We start from the raw sequence: 19,822 nt of genomic DNA, 5'->3' as shown, positions 1-19,822 counted from the left end.
TAGCCGAGAAGCGATAGCAAAGCTATTGTGTATCATCCAAAAGATTTGGATTTTATTTGGGCCGCTGAATTATTTTATTTGTCTGTCTACTTTTTGATGTCAAAGAGAAGTCAAATTGTTGTAATGAGTTTTGTTAAAAAAAAACAGTGGAAAAACGAGAAGCTTAAAGATTGAGTTTCATAGCTGTGAAGCTGTAAGCTGAGTGGATCTATATTGCAGTGTTTCTGTTCGTTAATTGTTTCGTCGTCTGGCGCTCTTTTTTCGTTTTACATTTATTCACACAGAAAAGTTCAAAGTTTGTGTGAGTGACGTCATTTCTCACTCTCTTGAAAATTTTTAGGTCATTTGCTTGATTAGATTTTGATCATACGTGACTTACCTCACTCAATAAAACGTCTTTCTCACTCTAACTCTAAATTTTGTTTGAATTAGTTAAAAGTAAAAGGAATGCATGTGTCGCATATGTGTCAAAGCAACGCATTATTAGTTAGTCGCTTAATGTTTTCTATAGTTTTTTTTAGCGGCGTCGATAACTTTCCCACTTACAGTTTTTATCTGTTTTGTACGGTGCTCAAGTCTGTTTTGCAGATGTTTTGGCAATCTGCCAGCTATGTTTTTTTCATGAATCTCAAAGGTCAATGGGCAGCTAATGGTTTTTGACTTCCATGTTTTATTGTTCATGATATTTTGAGTTTTCACCTGTTTTTTTTTAATTTTTTGCCTATCTTTTCACTAAGTCTCATTAATGATAGTTTTAGTAGCCATTTTAATGAGACATTAACATATTTATTTAATGTTTCGTGTTGATGGATTTTGGTTTTTATTACTTAATCACAATGTAATTTGAAATATTAGTGAAAGTGTCCAGTTTTGTCCCTATTTTTGTTCTTTTTGTTGTCTTATCACTCAATCTCAATAAAAATAGGCCCCCTTGGTTTTCTTGATCAAAGCAACCCCAACCCTCTCTAATGTTCTCAATTAATAGTTTTGTTTTTATGACTTTATCACTATGTATTGTCGAACAAATTTTGAATTCAACCAATGTTTTTATCGCATCTCTTAGTCTTAGTAAGGACATCGGAATTCCGATAAAGCATAATAAGACCTATTGAATATATTCAGTTAATGGCTTTTTGTGTTTGAACTTTGAAATGTTTCTCACAAATTAAGAATAAGTTTTTGAATTTTGCCCATATTTTGTTTAGTTTTTGTCTTATTTGCATTTATGGTCTTTAAGGCCCCGTTATGGTTTTCACTAAGCCAAATATGACCATATTTTTGTATTATTTTTGTGATAGTCTTAATAAAACTTCAGCACTGTTTTCGACAGAAAAGTATTTAGCAGAAACCTCGTTTAGTTGTGTTTTCTCTTTGTGTCAATAATAACGGATTAACCCTACCTCTATGGCAACAAAATTTGGTCCGTTTATTATTGGCCGCCGTTAGCTTCTCATTGGCTATCACTTAGGCGCTAAATAATTGCAGTCACGTAATTGGAGTCGCAACTTGTGAAATATTGCAAAGAACTTTTTAAATTTTTCTTTTCCTTCCTAATTTCATTCTTCTATTTTTTTTTCTCAAATTGAATGGAATAATGAAGTACTTTTTCTTACTGGTTTAGTAAGTTTTGGGCTTGGCTCGGGCGTAAGTTAGTTTTATTTCGATTTGGTTCCGGAGTTTTACCTTTTGATCACGTTTTCGTTTTAAAGAGGTCACGATTTTCACGCTTGACTTCTGACTTACTGACTGTTTCAACTGAGTGGATTTTAATTTTTTTTTCACGTATTGAATTAAGTAATTATGCGAGAAATTAAAATCAAAATATACGGGATAAACATAAAAAGCCCGGTCATTAAGTCATAGTGAATGAGGTTATTAAAGTTTATTAAAACGAGTGCTAGCTGGCATTATTATTATGATTAATAGAATCATGCTTCAGAGTAGAAGCTGCATCAAGTGTAATTTTAGAATCTAACTGAATTTGGAGAATTTGAACACCAAATAAGAAATTTGACACTTAGAAATATTCTCTCAATTTCGATCTTTTTTTTCTGTCTCCGTTTCAATCATAATATGCGTCAAGCGGGTCGACGGCGGCTACTTTCCGGCAATTGCCGGCTATGTTTTCTTTTAAGTTGCAGCTAATATCTTTAATGCTTCTAAACCTTTTGTTTCTGAACAGTTGCTGTGAATTAAAAATAATTCTGTTGCTTCTTAGTGAAGAGTTTTTGTGCTCTTTAACATTGAATAATTTTATGTGTTTAAAGATTTCGGTATATATAGTAGTGTTTGAATGATTTCGACGTGAAATGAGCAGAAAGAATGGGCAGGAATTTTTTTTGTGAAACTGTTTTCTGCTCTGATTTTTCTTTTTGTTTCGGTTGGGCCATGGACTTTATTAGCAATCAAATGCTTTTTTTCAGAAAGCTTTGATGATAGTTTTATTTTGTTCAGTTCTTTGGATTCTAGCTCAGGACTTGTACGGCTCGGTTTTTTTAATAGCCGCACAGCGATAGCTGGGGCTATTATTGGCCTTCTCTTGGTTTTTTTTATTGTCAAGATTTTTGTTACGAACATATGACGTCACAGCCACTTTTTGTTCATTCGTTCATGCAGTTTCAAGTGAATTGCATGCGTGCGGTCATTTTTTGCTCTTAGTGGAGCGAGTTTTTTGATCATTCGCGTGATTAAATTTTTGGTCACACTTGACTTACCTCACTCACAAAAATGACTTCCTCACTTTGAAATTGACTATAATTTACTTTAATTCAAATAGATGAGGTCAAATGGGTGTGTGTCACTCTAAATGAAGATTAATAGAGAGCAGCTAATAGAGGCAGCTATAACTTATACAGATTTTTAATCAAAATATAACAGATCAGCCTTCAATGAAAAGACGAATTTTTTTAGTCCGTCTTTACTGTTTATTGAGACTGCAGATCTACGAATCTATTGCGGCTATTTTCTGGCAATCTGCCAGCTATGTTTTAATTTTTCTTCCTTTATTTTGTTACGACCATTTGATCACGGGTCAGGAAGTCAAAATTCGACTTTTCTTTTGTGACTTCTTCCAGTCAAGCATCTGAATGCGTGACATTATTTGTTTTTAATTGTTCTTGAACGCAGTTCATAGCAATTATTGTAAACGTGTGTGTCTTTTTTTATGCAATATTTTCGCTTGACGGTTTTGACTTTTCGAGTGACTTTTACGCCCTTGACTTTTTGCATTTCGCGTGATCTAAAATTCTCTCTCAATCACAATTTCAATCAGCTGAAATCAATTGGCGGCAATTTAATACTAAAAGTCAAATAAAAAGTGCGTTGAAACTGGTGTCATTTTTTACTTTAAATCTTAATAGTGGTGTATGTTAACCTCTAATATGGTTATTTGAAGCCCACTATAGAACTTCTTAGTCCCATTTAGGCTACCCCTCCCCCCGACTGAAGCAGGCTGCAATTGATTAGAGCTCCCACTAGTCGTTCAAGAGCAATTCTTACGACGTTTAGTCGGTTATGTTCTTTTGGTGTGAGTTTTCGGTCAATCGTGTGATAATTGTTCAAGCATAAGTTTACATGACCTACTCGCTCAATAAAATTACTTTGCGCTCTTCTCTAATTGAAAGTTTAAACTCTAATCAAAAATCAACAGAGATCTAAGTGAGATTAGTGCAAGGCTGTGTTGGCTAAAAAGATTAGTGTTTGAGATTCCATTTAAAAATAAGCATAGAATTTGAATTCAGTCTAGTTATTATTTTTTGTGAAACTGTTTTCTGCTCTGATTTTTCTTTTTGTTTCGACTGGGTCATGGACTTTATTAGCAATCAAATGCTTTTTTTCAGAAAGCTTTGACGATAGTTTTATTTTGTTCAGTTCTTTGGATTCTAGCTCAGGACTTGTACGGCTCGGTTTTTTTAATAGCCGCACAGCGATAGCTGGGGCTATTATTGGCCTTCTCTTGGTTTTTTATTGTCAAGATTTTTGTTACGACCATATGACGTCACAGCCACTTTTTGTTCATTCGTTCATGCAATTTCAAGTGAATTGCATGCGTGCGGTCATTTTTCGCTCTTACTGGAGCGAGTTTTTTTGTTCATTCGCGTGATTAAATTTTTGGTCACACTTGACTTACCTCACGCACAAAAATGACTTCCTCACTTTGAAATTGACTTTAATTTACTTCAATTCAAATAGATGAGGTCAAGTGGGTGTGTGTCACTCTAAATGAAGATTAATAGAGAGCACCTAATAGAGGCAGCTATAACTTATACAGATTTTTAATCAAAATATAACAGATCAGCCTTCAATGAAAAGACGAATTTTTTTAGTCCGTCTTTACTGTTTTTTGAGACTGCAGATCTACGAATCTATTGCGGCTTTTTTCTGGCAATCTGCCAGCTATGTTTTAATTTGTCTTCACTTATTTTGTTACGACCATTTGATCACGGGTCAGGAAGTCAAAATTCGACTTTTCTTTTGTGACTTCTTCCAGTCAAGCATCTGAATGCGTGACATTATTTGTTATTAATTGCTCTTGAACGCAATTCATAGCAATTATTGTAAACGTGTGTGTCTTTTTTTATGCAAAATTTTCGCTTGACGGTTTTGACTTTTCGAGTGACTTTTACGCCCTTGACTTTTTGCATTTCGCGTGATCTAAAATTCTCTCTCAATCACAATTTCAAGCAGCTGAACTCAATTGGCGGCAATTTAATACTAAAAGTCAAATAAAAAGTGCGCCGAAACTGGTGTCATTTTTTTACTTTAAATCTTAATAGTGGTATATGTTATCCTCTAATATGGTTATTTGAAGCCCACTATAGAACTTCTTAGTCCCATTTAGGCTACCCCCCCCCCGACTGAAGCAGGCTGCAATTGATTAGAGCTCCCACTAGTCGTTCAAGAGCAATTTTTCCGACTTTTAGTCGGTTATGTTCTTTTGGTGTGAGTTTTCGGTCAATCGTGTGATAATTGTTCAAGCATAAGTTTACATGACCTACTCGCTCAATAAAATTACTTTGCGCTCTTCTCCAATTGAAAGTTTAAACTCTAATCAAAAATCAACAGAGATCTAAGCGAGATTAGTGCAAGGCTGTGTTGGCTAAAAAGATTAGTGTTTTGGATTCCATTTAAAAATAAGCAGAATTTGAATTCAGTCTAGTTATTATTTTTTGTGAAACTGTTTTGTGCTCTGATTTTTCTTTTTGTTTCGGCTGGGTCGTGGACTTTATTAGCAATCAAATGCTTTTTTTCAGAAAGCTTTGATGATAGTTTTATTTTGTTCAGTTCTTTGGATTCTAGCTCAGGACTTGTACGGCTCGGTTTTTTTAATAGCCGTACAGCGATAGCTGGGGCTATTATTGGCCTTCTCTTGGTTTTTTTATTGTAAGATTTTTGTTACGACCATATGACGTCACAGCCACTTTTTGTTCATTCGTTCATGCAATTTCAAGTGAATTGCATGCGTGCGGTCATTTTTCGCTCTTACTGGAGCGAGTTTTTTTGTTCATTCGCGTGATTAAATTTTTGGTCACACTTGACTTACCTCACGCACAAAAATGACTTCCTCACTTTGAAATTGACTTTAATTTACTTCAATTCAAATAGATGAGGTCAAGTGGGTGTGTGCCACTCTAAATGAAGATTAATAGAGAGCACCTAATAGAGGCAGCTATAACTTATACAGATTTTTAATCAAAATATAACAGATCAGCCTTCAATGAAAAGACGAATTTTTTTAGTCCGTCTTTACTGTTTTTCGAGACTGCAGATCTACGAATCTATTGCGGCTTTTTTCTGGCAATCTGCCAGCTATGTTTTAATTTGTCTTCCCTTATTTTGTTACGACCATTTGATCACGGGTCAGGAAGTCAAAATTCGACTTTTTTTTGTGACTTCTTCCAGTCAAGCATCTGAATGCGTGACATTATTTGTTATTAATTGCTCTTGAACGCAGTTCATGGCAATTATTGTAAACGTGTGTGTCTTTTTTTATGCAAAATTTTTGCTTGACGGTTTTGACTTTTCGAGTGACTTTTACGCCCTTGACTTTTTGCATTTGGCGTGATCTAAAATTCTCTCTCAATCACAATTTCAAGCAGCTGAACTCAATTGGCGGCAATTTAATACTAAAAGTCAAATAAAAAGTGCGCCGAAACTGGTGTCATTTTTTTACTTTAAATCTTAATAGTGGTATATGTTATCCTCTAATATGGTTATTTGAAGCCCACTATAGAACTTCTTAGTCCCATTTAGGCTACCCCCCCCCCCCGACTGAAGCAGGCTGCAATTGATTAGAGCTCCCACTAGTCGTTCAAGAGCAATTTTTCCGACGTTTAGTCGGTTATGTTCTTTTGGTGTGAGTTTTCGGTCAATCGTGTGATAATTGTTCAAGCATAAGTTTACATGACCTACTCGCTCAATAAAATTACTTTGCGCTCTTCTCTAATTGAAAGTTTAAACTCTAATCAAAAATCAACAGAGATCTAAGCGAGATTAGTGCAAGGCTGTGTTGGCTAAAAAGATTAGTGTTTTAGATTCCATTTAAAAATAAGCAGAATTTGAATTCAGTCTAGTTATTATTTTTTGTGAAACTGTTTTGTGCTCTGATTTTTCTTTTTGTTTCGGCTGGGTCATGGACTTTATTAGCAATCAAATGCTTTTTTTCAGAAAGCTTTGATGATAGTTTTATTTTGTTCAGTTCTTTGGATTCTAGCTCAGGACTTGTACGGCTCGGTTTTTTTAATAGCCGTACAGCGATAGCTGGGGCTATTATTGGCCTTCTCTTGGTTTTTTTATTGTAAGATTTTTGTTACGACCATATGACGTCACAGCCACGTTTTGTTCATTCGTTCATGCAATTTCAAGTTAATCGCATGCGTGCGGTCGTTTTTCGCTCTTAGTGGAGCGAGTTTTTTTGTTCATTCGCGTGATTAAATTTTTGGTCACACTTGACTTACCTCACTCACAAAAATGACTTCCTCACTTTGAAATTGACTTTAATTTACTTTAATTCAAATAGATGAGGTCAAATGGGTGTGTGTCACTCTAAATGAAGATTAATAGAGAGCAACTAATAGAGGCAGCTATAATTTATACAGATTTTTAATCAAAATATAACAGATCAGCCTTCAATGAAAAGACGAATTTTTTTAGTCCGTCTTTACTGTTTTTTGAGACTGCAGATCTACGAATCTATTGCGGCTATTTTCTGGCAATCTGCCAGCTATGTTTTAATTTGTCTTCCCTTGTTTTGTTACGACCATTTGATCACGGGTCAGGAAGTCAAAATTCGACTTTTCTTTTGTGACTTCTTCCAGTCAAGCATCTGAATGCGTGACATTATTTGTTATTAATTGCTCTTGAACGCAGTTCATAGCAATTATTGTAAACGTGTGTGTCTTTTTTTTATGAAAAATTTTCGCTTGTCGGTTTTGACTTTTCGAGTGACTTTTACGCCCTTGACATTTTGCATTTCGCGTGATCTAAAATTCTCTCTCAATCACAATTTCAAGCAGCTGAACTCAATTGGCGGCAATTTAATTCTAAAAGTCAAATAAAAAGTGCGCCGAAACTGGTGTCATTTTTTTTTACTTTAAATCTTAATAGTGGTATATGTTATCCTCTAATATGGTTATTTGAAGCCCACTATAGAACTTCTTAGTCCCATTTAGGCTACCCCTCCCCCCCCCCCCCCCCCGACTGAAGCAGGCTGCAATTGATTAGAGCTCCCACTAGTCGTTCAAGAGCAATTCTTCCGACGTTTAGTCGGTTATGTTCTTTTGGTGTGAGTTTTCGGTCAATCGTGTGATAATTGTTCAAGCATAAGTTTACATGACCTACTCGCTCAATAAAATTACTTTGCGCTCTTCTCTAATTGAAAGTTTAAACTCTAATCAAAAATCAACAGAGATCTAAGCGAGATTAGTGCAAGGCTGTGTTGGCTAAAAAGATTAGTGTTTGAGATTCCATTTAAAAATAAGCATAGAATTTGAATTCAGTCTAGTTATTATTTTTTGTTTTTGTCTCGGTGCTTTCTTAACTAAACTCAACAGTCTATATCGCGGCTATTTTCCGGCAATGTGCCGGCTAGCTTTTGGTTATGGGCTCTTCACTCTTTTTTTCACAGGACCGATTGATAATCCACAGCCGGTGCCTCGAACTAAGCGCCTACCTCAAGCCTCCGACTTTACCATATCATTCGACTCTAAACTAATACGCCGAGACGACGAGGATTACTTCAGTGCAAACGACACTCAACAAGTTGAGATAAAAGAGAATCCCAGATTCGAGATTCGTGGCTCAAACGCAAACGGAGGGCGAAGGCAACCACCGGATCCTCCTGCCAGCGTATCTCTTAGGAATTTTAGTGATGTCAATCTCAACTGAATTAATCTTTTAGATGTCTGTCCTATATTTTTACATGTTTAGATATACCCTTTTGAAAATAGAGTTGTTTTCTATCAATTTCTTTAAAAAGCATTTATGTTATCAGGACGCTTTGTTTTCGTAGCCACGAGCTGGAAGCTGAGCCTGTCTATATTTCGGTTATCTTTGCTTTTCTTTTGTTTCGTGGTCTGAAGCTTTTTCGCTTTACATTTTACATTTTTTTCGTGCTGCTTTTCAGGTGCTTTTATGAGCAACGTAATTAACCTTTCGGAAGTGATTAACCTTTTCAATGAGTTCTTAACCGCATTGGGTAATTTTTAATAGCCGCGTCCTCAATTCCAGGCGGCTATTATAGCGCTCCTAATTTTTTTTTACAATTCAAAGAATTTGAATTGTTTTGGGGCGCTGTCTTTTTACGACTCGAAGAGGAGTATTGAAGAAGTCTTTTTTTTAAATCAATTTTATTGGAGTGATTTTTGAAGCGGGAAATGAAACGCGTGAAAAAATTTGGAGTGATTTTGGTGCTGAACAAAAGTGAAGAGCGGAGCGAAAAGGGAGTGGTTTTTGTTCATACCGCTGTTTTTGAGAGAGCGAGAAATTGATGTGTGAAAAAATTTTGGTTAAGAGGTTTGGTTATGATTTTGTTTTAGTTTTAGGCTGGTTTCGGTAGTGGTTTCACGGTTTCTGGAAGTTCATATGAATTTTATGATAATTCGGAGGTTTTTAATGTATTTTGCTGATTTTCGGGCCAATTTTTGGATTTTTTTTGACGAATATTTTGTTTTACTGGCTCAAGTGGGTTTTGAAGAAACCCCTTCTACTTGAGTAATATTGTGACAACAATTGGGTACAGTTTTGTGGGCAAGAATCATTTTTTTTGTTGAGAAATATGACAAAAAATGGAGAAAATTGGAACTGTTTTTCTTAATTTTTTGCGGTTTTTCGTTTTATGTTTTTAGCTAAGTTTCTTTGCCTATTATGACTTGCCTATTGTTTTGCGAGCATCTGGATACCCTATTGGCTGAAGGGAATTTTTTTGGATTTATTTGTTTTTGAAATATTAAAAAATTTAGTAACTTTTTCCAGTTTTTCAGTGGAAGTTGTTTTTAAGAGCTTTTTTTCATAATTTTAGCCTAAAGTATTTTTTCAAAATTCACATAAGTGGTTTTTGTAAGTACTAGTTGTTTTGGTGAAGTTATTTTGGCAGAGATTGTTTTTTTGGGATCCCAATTTATAACGAAAATTGATCAGAATTTTTATCATATTTTAACAGACTTGATTTTATTGTTTTTACTGTTTTGTTTCATGACTTTGTTTCAAGATAATCATAAATTAGTGGAGACACGTTTTGTTTGATGAGTAGTTGGATGGCGTTTAAATGGATTTTCACTTCGAGTCGTTTCCGGAATTCTTCCGGCTATGTTTTTTTTTAAGATCCGTTCACACATTTTCGCTCAATAAAATTACTTTGCGCTCTTCTCTAATTGAAAGTTTAAACTCTAATCAAAAATCAACAGAGATCTAAGCGAGATTAGTGCAAGGCTGTGTTGGCTAAAAAGATTAGTGTTTGAGATTCCATTTAAAAATAAGCATAGAATTTGAATTCAGTCTAGTTATTATTTTTTGTTTTTGTCTCGGTGATCTTTCTTAACTAAACTCAACAGTCTATATCGCGGCTATTTTCCGGCAATGTGCCGGCTAACTTTTGGTTATGGGCTCTTCACTCTTTTTTTCACAGGACCGATTGATAATCCACAGCTGGTGCCTCGAACTAAGCGCCTTCCTCAAGCCTCTGACTTTACCATATCATTCGACTCTAAACTAATACGCCAAGACGACGAGGATTACTTCAGTGCAAACGACACTCAACAAGTTGAGATAAAAGAGAATCCCAGATTCGAGATTCGTGGCTCAAACGCAAACGGAGGGCGAAGGCAACCACCGGATCCTCCTGCCAGCGTATCTCTTAGGAATTTTAGTGATGTCAATCTCAACTGAATTAATCTTTTAGATGTCTGTCCTTTATTTTTACATGTTTAGATATACCCTTTTGAAAATAGAGTTGTTTTCTATCAATTTCTTTAAAAAGCATTTATGTTATCAGGACGCTTTGTTTTCGTAGCCACGAGCTGAAAGCTGAGCCTGTCTATATTTCGGTTATCTTTGCTTTTCTTTTGTTTCGTGGTCTGAAGCTTTTTCGCTTTACATTTTACATTTTTTTTGTGCTGCTTTTCGGGTGCTTTTATGAGCAACGTAATTAACCTTTCGGAAGTGATTAACCTTTTCAATGAGTTCTTAACTGAATTGGGTAATTTTTAATAGCCGCGTCCTCAATTCCAGGCGGCTATTATAGCGCTCCTAATTTTTTTTTACAATTCAAAGAATTTGAATTGTATTGGGGCGCTGTCTTTTTACGACTCGAAGAGGAGTATTGGAGAAGTCCTTTTTTTAAATCAATTTTATTGGAGTGATTTTTGAAGCGGGAAATGAAACGCGTGAAAAAATTTGGAATGATTTTGGTGCTGAACAAAAATGAAGAGCGGAGCGAAAAGGGAGTGGTTTTTGTTCATACCGCTGTTTTTGAGAGAGCGAGAAATTAATGTGTGAAAAAATTTTGGTTAAGAGGTTTGGTTATGATTTTGTTATAGTTTTAGGCTGGTTTCGGTAGTGGTTTCACGGTTTCTGGAAGTTCATATGAATTTTATGATAATTTGGAGGTTTTTAATGTATTTTGCTGATTTTCGGGCCAATTTTTGGATTTTTTTTGACGATTATTTTGTTTTACTGGCTCAAGTGGGTTATGAAGAAACCCCTTCTACTTGAGTAATATTGTGACAACAATTGGGTACAGTTTTGTGGGCAAGAATCATTTTTTTTGTTGAGAAATATGACAAAAAATGGAGAAAATTGGAACTATTTTTCTTAATTTTTTGCGGTTTTTCGTTTTCTGTTTTTAGCTAAGTTTCTTTGCCTATTATGACTTGCCTATTGTTTTGCGAGCATCTGGATACGCTATTGACTGAAGGGAATTTTTTTTTGGATTTATATGTTTTTGAAATATTAAAAAATTTAGTAAATTTTTCCAGTTTTTCAGTGGAAGTTGTTTTTAAGAGCTTTTTTTCATAATTTTAGCCTAAAGTATTTTTTCAAAATTCACATAAGTGGTTTTTGTAAGCACTAGTTGTTTTGGTGAAGTTATTTTGGCAGAGATTGTATTTTCGGGATCCCAATTTATAACGAAATTTGATCAGAATTTTTATCATATTTTAACAGACTTGATTTTATTGTTTTTACTTTTTTGTTTCATGACTTTGTTTCAAGATAATCATAAATTAGTGAAGGCACGTTTTGTTTGATGAGTAGTTGGATGGCGTTTAAATGGATTTTCACTTCGAGTCGTTTCCGGAATTCTTCCGGCTATGTTTTTTTTAAGATCCGTTCACACATTTTCATGATTTTTTGAAGTCAACTTGGAGTAGTGATTTTGGTTACGCCGAAACAGGAAGAGGAGCGAAAAAGCGAGTGGTTTTGCGGTGTGAATTTTCGCTCCAATTTTAAAGTAGAGTGAGAAAACGGTGTTTGAACAAAAATGCGCTTTCTCGCTAGTGGTTTTTTGTTCAGATGCGGCAATTTGACTTTGATTTTTACTGTTTTATTCGTTTTTTTGGATCGGATTTTTTTCTAAATGGTTTTTCCAATCCATTCATAGTCCGTTCTTGGCCTAGTTTTCTGTTTAGTCAATGAAAATTCTTTGAATTGTACGTCAGGACTTGTCCTGCTATGTTTTTTTACTTCGTCTAACAGATTTTTGTTTCGTCTTACCGTGTCTTCTTGGAATTGACTTTTTCAATGACTTACCTCACTCAAAAAAATGACTTCTGAGCTCGCTTATGAAACTTTAAATTTTATGAACATTTACTTATTAAAGGTCAATAGTGTGCATCTAAGTAGTGCCAAACATATGCCCTAATTCTTGAATATTAGACTCTTGAGTTTTTGATTTCGAATATTAATATTGGGATCTTTTCCGTTTGTTCCCCCGCCAAATATTGCACGTGCATCTGGGGGATGCAATTAATATGCGCCCACTAAGCTGAGGGGGCACAAACGGAAAAGATCCTAATTTTGAAAAGCCCTATTTGGGCTTTCTCCTTATAGAGCTTATTTGTCTCATAAAAAATGACAGTCTGAAGCTAACCCAAAAAGTCTAGTGGTCTCTCTATTTTATTTCTATATTTGTTTCAATTCATGTAACGCCACAAGCGTCTATCGCGGCTATTTTCCTGCAATTTGCCGGCTATGTTTAAATCATGAATGACTACCCCGCTCTCTATTGATGACTTAGAACACTAAAATGAAATCAATTTAAAGTTAATCTCACACCATTCAAGGTCAATGAAGGCCTCTAATAGCAGGCGCGACTGAAATGATACGGGCAATTCATTTGTTCCGAACCCATCTAGTGAAATGGGGAGGAAGAGGAACTACATGCTTAACTGGGTTTTTTGTTCAGTCAATTTCTTCCCGTGGATATGATTGAATTGGAGTATTCTTTGAGTTTCATTTTTGATAAGTTATTCGGGCTTGAATTTTTTGCCATGTCTCTTTTTTCGGCGCGTCGAAATAGGCAACTTTTAGCAATATGATTCCAGGTTTCATCATTTTTCACTAGTATTGATTTGAAAAGATGAGCGTAGAAGTTTGAAGTTTCTGTAAAGCGTGTCATACTGAACTGAAAGTCGTCTCCAAGTTAGTTCTATGACGCGTACTTCACATTTTATAACGTTATGATAGTGGAATAACCTATAATGACGTCTTGTGAAACCCCGTGGTGACTTTAGCCCCCCCTGAGACCATTCCCGACGTTAGTGGGTAATGTTTTGAATAACTAAGCTGAAAGCTGAGCCTGTCTATATTTCGGTTATCTTTGCTTTTCTTTTGTTTCGTGGTCTGAAGCTTTTTCGCTTTACATTTTACATTTTTTTCGTGCTGCTTTTCAGGTGCTTTTACGAGCAACGTAATTAACCTTTCGGAAGTGATTAACCTTTTCAATGAGTTCTTAACCGCATTGGGTAATTTTTAATAGCCGCGTCCTCAATTCCAGGCGGCTATTATAGCGCTCCTAATTTTTTTTTTTACAATTCAAAGAATTTGAATTGTTTTGGGGCGCTGTCTTTTTACGACTCGAAGAGGAGTATTGGAGAAGTCCTTTTTTTAAATCAATTTTATTGGAGTGATTTTTGAAGCGGGAAATGAAACGCGTGAAAAAGTTTGGAGTGATTTTGGTGCTGAACAAAAGTGAAGAGCGGAGCGAAAAGGGAGTGGTTTTTGTTCATACCGCTGTTTTTGAGAGAGCGAGAAATTGATGTGTGAAAAAATTTTGGTTAAGAGGTTTGGTTATGATTCTGTTTTAGTTTTAGGCTGGTTTCGGTAGTGGTTTGACGGTTTCTGGAATTTCATATGAATTTTATGATAATTCGGAGGTTTTTAATGTATTTTGCTGATTTTCGGGCCAATTTTTGGATTTTTTTGACGATTATTTTGTTTTACTGGCTCAAGTGGGTTTTGAAGAAACCCCTTCTACTTGAGTAATATTGTGACAACAATTGGGTACAGTTTTGTGGGCAAGAATCATTTTTTTGTTGAGAAATATGACAAAAAATGGAGAAAATTGGAACTATTTTTCTTAATTTTTTGCGGTTTTTCGTTTTCTGTTTTTAGCTAAGTTTCTTTGCCTATTATGACTTGCCTATTGTTTTGCGGGCATCTGGATACGCTATTGGCTGAAGGGAATTTTTTTTGGATTTATATGTTTTTGAAATATTAAAAAATTTAGTAACTTTTTCCAGTTTTTCAGTGGAAGTTGTTTTTAAGAGCTTTTTTTCATAATTTTAGCCTAAAGTATTTTTTCAAAATTCACATAAGTGGTTTTTGTAAGCACTAGTTTTTTTGGTGAAGTTATTTTGGCAGAGATTGTATTTTCGGAATCCCAATTTATAACGAAATTTGATCAGAATTTTTATCATATTTTAACAGACTTGATTTTATTGTTTTTACTTTTTTGTTTCATGACTTTGTTTCAAGATAATCATAAATTAGTAAAGGCACGTTTTGTTTGATGAGTAGTTGGATGGCGTTTAAATGGATTTTCACTTTGAGTCGTTTCCGGAATTCTTCCGGCTATGTTTTTTTTAAGATCCGTTCACACATTTTCATGATTTTTTGAAGTCAACTTGGAGTAGTGTTTTTGGTTACGCCGAAACAGGAAGGGGAGCGAAAAAGCGAGTGGTTTTGCGGCGTGAATTTTCGCTCCAATTTTAAAGTAGAGTGAGAAAACGGTGTTTGAACAAAAATTCGCTTTCTCGCTAGTGGTTTTTTGTTCAGATGCGGCAATTTGACTTTGATTTTTACTGTTTTCTTCGTTTTTTTGGATCGGATTTTTTTCTAAATGGTTTTTCCTATCCATTCATAGTCCGTTCTGGGCCTAGTTTTCTGTTTAGTCAATGAAAATTCTTTGAATTGTACGTCAGGACTTGTCCTGCTATGTTTTTTTACTTCGTCTAACAGATTTTTGTTTCGTCTTACCGTGACTTCTTGGAATTGACTTTTTCAATGACTTACCTCACTCAAAAAAATGACTTCTGAGCTCGCTTATGAAACTTTAAATTTTATGAACATTTACTTATTAAAGGTCAATAGTGTGCATCTAAGTAGTGCCAAACATATGCCCTAATTCTTGAATATTAGAGTCTTGAGTTTTTGATTTCGAATATTAATTTTGGGATCTTTTCCGTTTGTTCCCCCCGCCAAATTTTGCACGTGCATCTGGGGGATGCAATTAATATGCGCCCACTAAGCTGAGGGGGCACAAACGGAAAAGATCCTAATTTTGAAAAGCCCTATTTGGGCTTTCTCCTTATAGAGCTTATTTGTCTCATAAAAATGACAGTCTGAAGCTAACCCAAAAAGTCTAGTGGTCTGTCTATTTTATTTCTATAGTTGTTTCAATTCATGTAACGCCACAAGCGTCTATCGCGGCTATTTTCCTGCAATCTGCCGGCTATGTTTAAATCATGAATGACTACCCCACTCTCTATTGATGACTTAGAACACTAAAATGAAATTAATTTAAAGTTAATCTCACACCATTCAAGGTCAATGAAGGCCTCTAATAGCAGGCGCGACTGAAATGATACGGGCAATTCATTTGTTCCGAACCCATCTAGTGAAATGGGGAGGAAGAGGAACTACATGCTTAACTGGGTTTTTTATTCAGTCAATTTCTTCCCGTGGATATGATTGAATTGGAGTATTCTTTGAGTTTCATTTTTGATAAGTTATTCGGGCTTGAATTTTTTGCCATGTCTCCTTTTTCGGCGCGTCGAAATAGGCAACTTTTAGCAATATGATTCCAGGTTTCATCATTTTTCACTAGTATTGATTTGAAAAGATGAGCGTAGAAGTTTGAAGTTTCTGTAAAGCGTGTCATACTGAACTGAAAGTCGTCTCCAAGTTAGTTCTATGACGCGTACTTCACATTTTATAACGTTATGATAGTGGAATAACCTATAATGACGTCATGTGAAGCCCCGTGGTGACTTTAGCCCCCCCCCCCCCCCCCCCAGACCATTCCCGACGTTAGTGGGTAATGTTTTGAATAACTAGTATTTACACCTGTTGATAGAATGTAAACTCTGCCGTGGAGTTTATGATAATTTCATTGCGAGTTGGGCTTCTTTTTTCTCAGTATCAACTTTTTCTGGAGATTCTTTGTGGTCGAATTTCTCTTCATTTTATTATTATAGTTGGTATCTTGACGCACAGAAGGTTTTAAAATTGGTTTTGCTATTTTCAACTGTTTTTCTTGCTTCACTTCAAGTTGACTTTTTTAAGTAGTTAGTTGATATTGAAAATATTTTTTGTTGGAAACAAGTAATTTTTTTCATTAAGTGGTCTTTATTTTGTATATGCGATATATACATAATCAAGTTATTTCACTGTCTTTCGGTTTTATCTTTTCCTTCGCAATATATATTATGTTAATCTTGGCATGCGAAGTTAAGTTCTTCTGTCTTTAGTCTAAAGAGTCGCAAGCTCGTTGAAGTTTCAAAAAAGTTAGCTTTCAAAATCAAAACATCAAGTGGTTTTTAAAAGTTGATAAAAAATTTGAAATTTTACAGTTGAAATCGTCTCGGAAGGTGCAATTGTACATTTTGTGCATTTGATATTGAATCTATTCAGTTTGAACGAATCTCTGATTCTGATTGGAGTATGTTCTTGTAGCTGAATTTTGCAGAGCCTAGCTGGTTTTTAATTGCTCTCAAACGAAGTTTGTAGCAATTATATTAGTCCTGTCGGTCTTCTTCTTATGCAATTTTTTGCTTGACCGGTTTTTCGTCTGACGTTTTTGACTTTTCGTCCTCAAAAACGGGATAAACAGGTAGCGCCCAGTGGGCATTAAGTGCTCATAGAGCGTTTCAGCTCAAACTGGAGACATACTTATACTTATGGTGTGAAGGGCGTTTCTTAGAGGGTGAGACACCCCCCCCCCCCCGTGTTGACCCCCACCCCCACTATTGCCTCCACCCCCACCGGGCTGTTGCCCCAACCCAGTGTTGCCCCCCCCCCACATCAGCCCCCGGTGCACCCCCCCCCCCCCCCCCCCGTGGCTAGCTACTGACGAAGCCAACCGCTCGCCGGTCGTTTGAGAGCAATTCGCCCGACGTTAGTCGGTTATATCTGATTACCTTAGTTTGCGTTTCCTACGACTCAAGTGGAGTATTGTTGCTCGACAGGTTTTTTGAGGAAGGCCACAAGCGTTTATCGTGGCTATTTTCCGACAATCTGCCGGCTATGTTTTAATTCGCTTTACCTTTGGTCACATTTTTCCTTTTACTTAAGTCACGATTTTCACGTTTGACTTCTGACTACCTTCACTCACTGTTTCAACGGAATGGATTTTAAATTCTTTCACTCATTGAATTACGTAATGCAGTAAATACAGTCAAAGTCAAAAGAGCAAAATTAAAGGAAAAGGGATAAACCGATAAAGCGCGGTCATTAAGTGAATGCATTAGGTTATCGAAGTTCATTAGAGCGGTTGATACTTGACACGAGTATTAAGCGTTATAGTTGTCAGTTTAGAAGCTGAATCAAGTATAGTTTATGGATCTAACCGAAATTACACCATAAATTAAAACACTTTGACACTGAAAAAAAAATCAATCAATTTTTTTTCTCTTCTTTTTCTTTTTCAACGCCAATGTGCATCAAGCGTGTCAACGGCAGCTATTATTCGGCAATTTGCCGGTTATGTTTTGAACATTGATTTCAGTTTTAGAACGTTGACTTCTGGTTTCCAATATTGGGCTTCAATATTAGCTTAGTTACCAATACATATTAATTAGGTATTGTTGGTAATAAGGGAAGGTAATTTTCAAGTTTTTTTTATTATCTACCCCCCCCCACCACACTGCCGACCTCCCTTCCTCCCGCAGTTTCCTAACCGCTATCTCCCAGAAAAACACCTACCAGCCCTCGCATATAACTCATTTCCCTCAAAACTATTCCCGGTCTCTTTCGCACCGGCTCGCCTTTCATTCACCTACCGACCCCCCTAGTCAATCAGACATCACTAATGACCCAATGCCTTCATCTACCAAAAAAACTCTAGTCTACCACCCCAAACTAAAAATTATGTTCGCAACTTTTAAAGCACTTTTTATAGTTTTATTAGACAAATGTTTTTTTATTTTTTCAGATTTTCTGATTTAGTTAAGTTTGCCAATGATATTGAACGAATCGTTGAGTCATTCCAGATATGCAATCGGCTGGGTTTTTTTTTTTTAAAAAAATCATAACTGACTTTCCCCGAGTCTCTGAGGACTTCTTGCTGTAAATATTTTGCTATCATTAACAAAGTGACTACAATTTGATGAGCACTAGAATTTTAAAATTATAGAAGTAGAAGTCTAAAATATCGAGTATTTTTGGAGTAGTTTCTCTGAAAAAAAGTTATATTGATCAGTGGAAGTGGTGGAAAAAGTTTCATCCCTAAGAGTCGCACATCTCACGTCAATTCACTGCTAAAAATCACTGTCTTTTTTGCGGTGAATTTTCGTAAGATTCACGGTTTCCAATGGTGAAATTTTTATTTTCATAGCTTCTCGAAGGCAGCGGTGATTTACTTTTATTTAACCGCGTAAGCGATGAAAATTAAAATTTCGCCGCTAAAAACCGAAATTCTTACAAAGTTTCAACGCATTTGTTTTCCATGGCGTTCATTGAATCTGATTTAAATCCACAAGAAATATTATAGAAGTAAGCGATAGATGGCGCAGTGGAACCACTGAATGTCAGAAAAACTGCGAATCTTACAAAAATTCACCTCTAAAAACCGCAAATCTTTCAAATTTTCACTGCTTCCATCGCTAAAATATGCGGGCGCTTTGCTGTGAAGAGTTTTTTTCCACCGCTTTTCACCGCAATTATTTTCGACAAAACCTCGACCCGGGCAGAACTCCATTAAAGTCCAAATCTTCGACTTGATAAATCCAAAGAGAAGGCCAATAGGAGCCCAAGCTATCTCTTTGCGGCTATTAATAAAAAGATTAAAAAAAAATAAAGAAAAAACCTGAAAAACCCCGGTCGTCTTTCCAACCCCTCACCCCGCGCGGCTTTGCTTGCTGTTCTTTGATTTTCAACCCAGGGAATCCCGGCTCATCATCATTCCAGCACCACCAGGCGACTTTGTATATTTTTGTGTCTCTACAACTAAGCACAAAGGATACCGATTGGTCATATTTCAAACCTTGTCCCTATTCTTTTCTTGTTGCTCTTTTGGATGTTTTACCTGACCACAAGGAAACTAAGCTGGCCACCTTTCCAAAAGTAGTAAACGCGTTTGGCGTTTACTACTTGCCTTCACAGCCTCTCCGGTGGTTTATAACACTTCGTACTGCTCTGTTTTTTCCCTGAGTCTGTCAACTTGCATGTAGTTTTTCTGTAGTGATTTTTGCTCTACTTGAGACTCTCGACCCAAACGAGAAATGGCCAACGTAGAGAGCTCAGAGTTCAAACTTCAAATCCTGCAAACTTCAACCGTTCCTCAAAGATTATATTGTGATGTTACAAGAAAGCAGAGAGCTCGAATGTTCAAAGCTTAACGATAAAACCTAAATTCAGTTAGCCCACTTGTTATCAGCGTTTGAAATTTCAGAGGAAGTTGATATACATTAGGAGATTATAGAACAAAAGTTAATAATTTAGATGATGCGTCGGAGAAAGCTTCTGTAAAGCTGTAAGCTGAGTGTAGCTATATTGCGGTGCTCTTGGTTTTTTTACGACTCGAAGAGGAGTATTGATATTCTACAGGTTTTTTTACGACTCGAAGAGGAGTATTGATATTCTACAGGTTTTTTTACGACTCAAAGAGGAG

The 19,822-nt window shown here is 35.9% G+C and overlaps 2 protein-coding genes across 2 annotated transcripts in view; both read left to right on the top strand.

Annotated features, from left to right (window-relative positions):
* LOC142334619 (zinc metalloproteinase-disintegrin-like berythractivase) overlaps nt 1-8,463 on the top strand; it is a 65,614-nt gene extending 57,151 nt beyond the window's left edge. Inside the window, exon 9 of the mRNA XM_075382799.1 lies at nt 8,126-8,463. Within this exon, the coding sequence (XP_075238914.1) occupies nt 8,126-8,385 (260 nt within the window). The 3' untranslated portion in view covers nt 8,386-8,463. The remainder of the gene's footprint in view (nt 1-8,125) is intronic.
* Nucleotides 1-19,822, top strand: part of LOC142334629 (uncharacterized) — a 418,890-nt gene that overhangs the window by 235,233 nt on the left and 163,835 nt on the right. The window lies entirely within an intron of this gene.

This window comes from Convolutriloba macropyga, chromosome 2, assembly GCF_964194025.1.
Source record: "Convolutriloba macropyga chromosome 2, txConMacr16.3, whole genome shotgun sequence".
Taxonomy (NCBI): Eukaryota; Metazoa; Xenacoelomorpha; order Acoela; family Convolutidae; genus Convolutriloba; species Convolutriloba macropyga.
The sequence above is the reverse complement of the archived record's forward strand: the minus strand, read 5'-3'. Positions and strand labels throughout refer to the sequence as shown.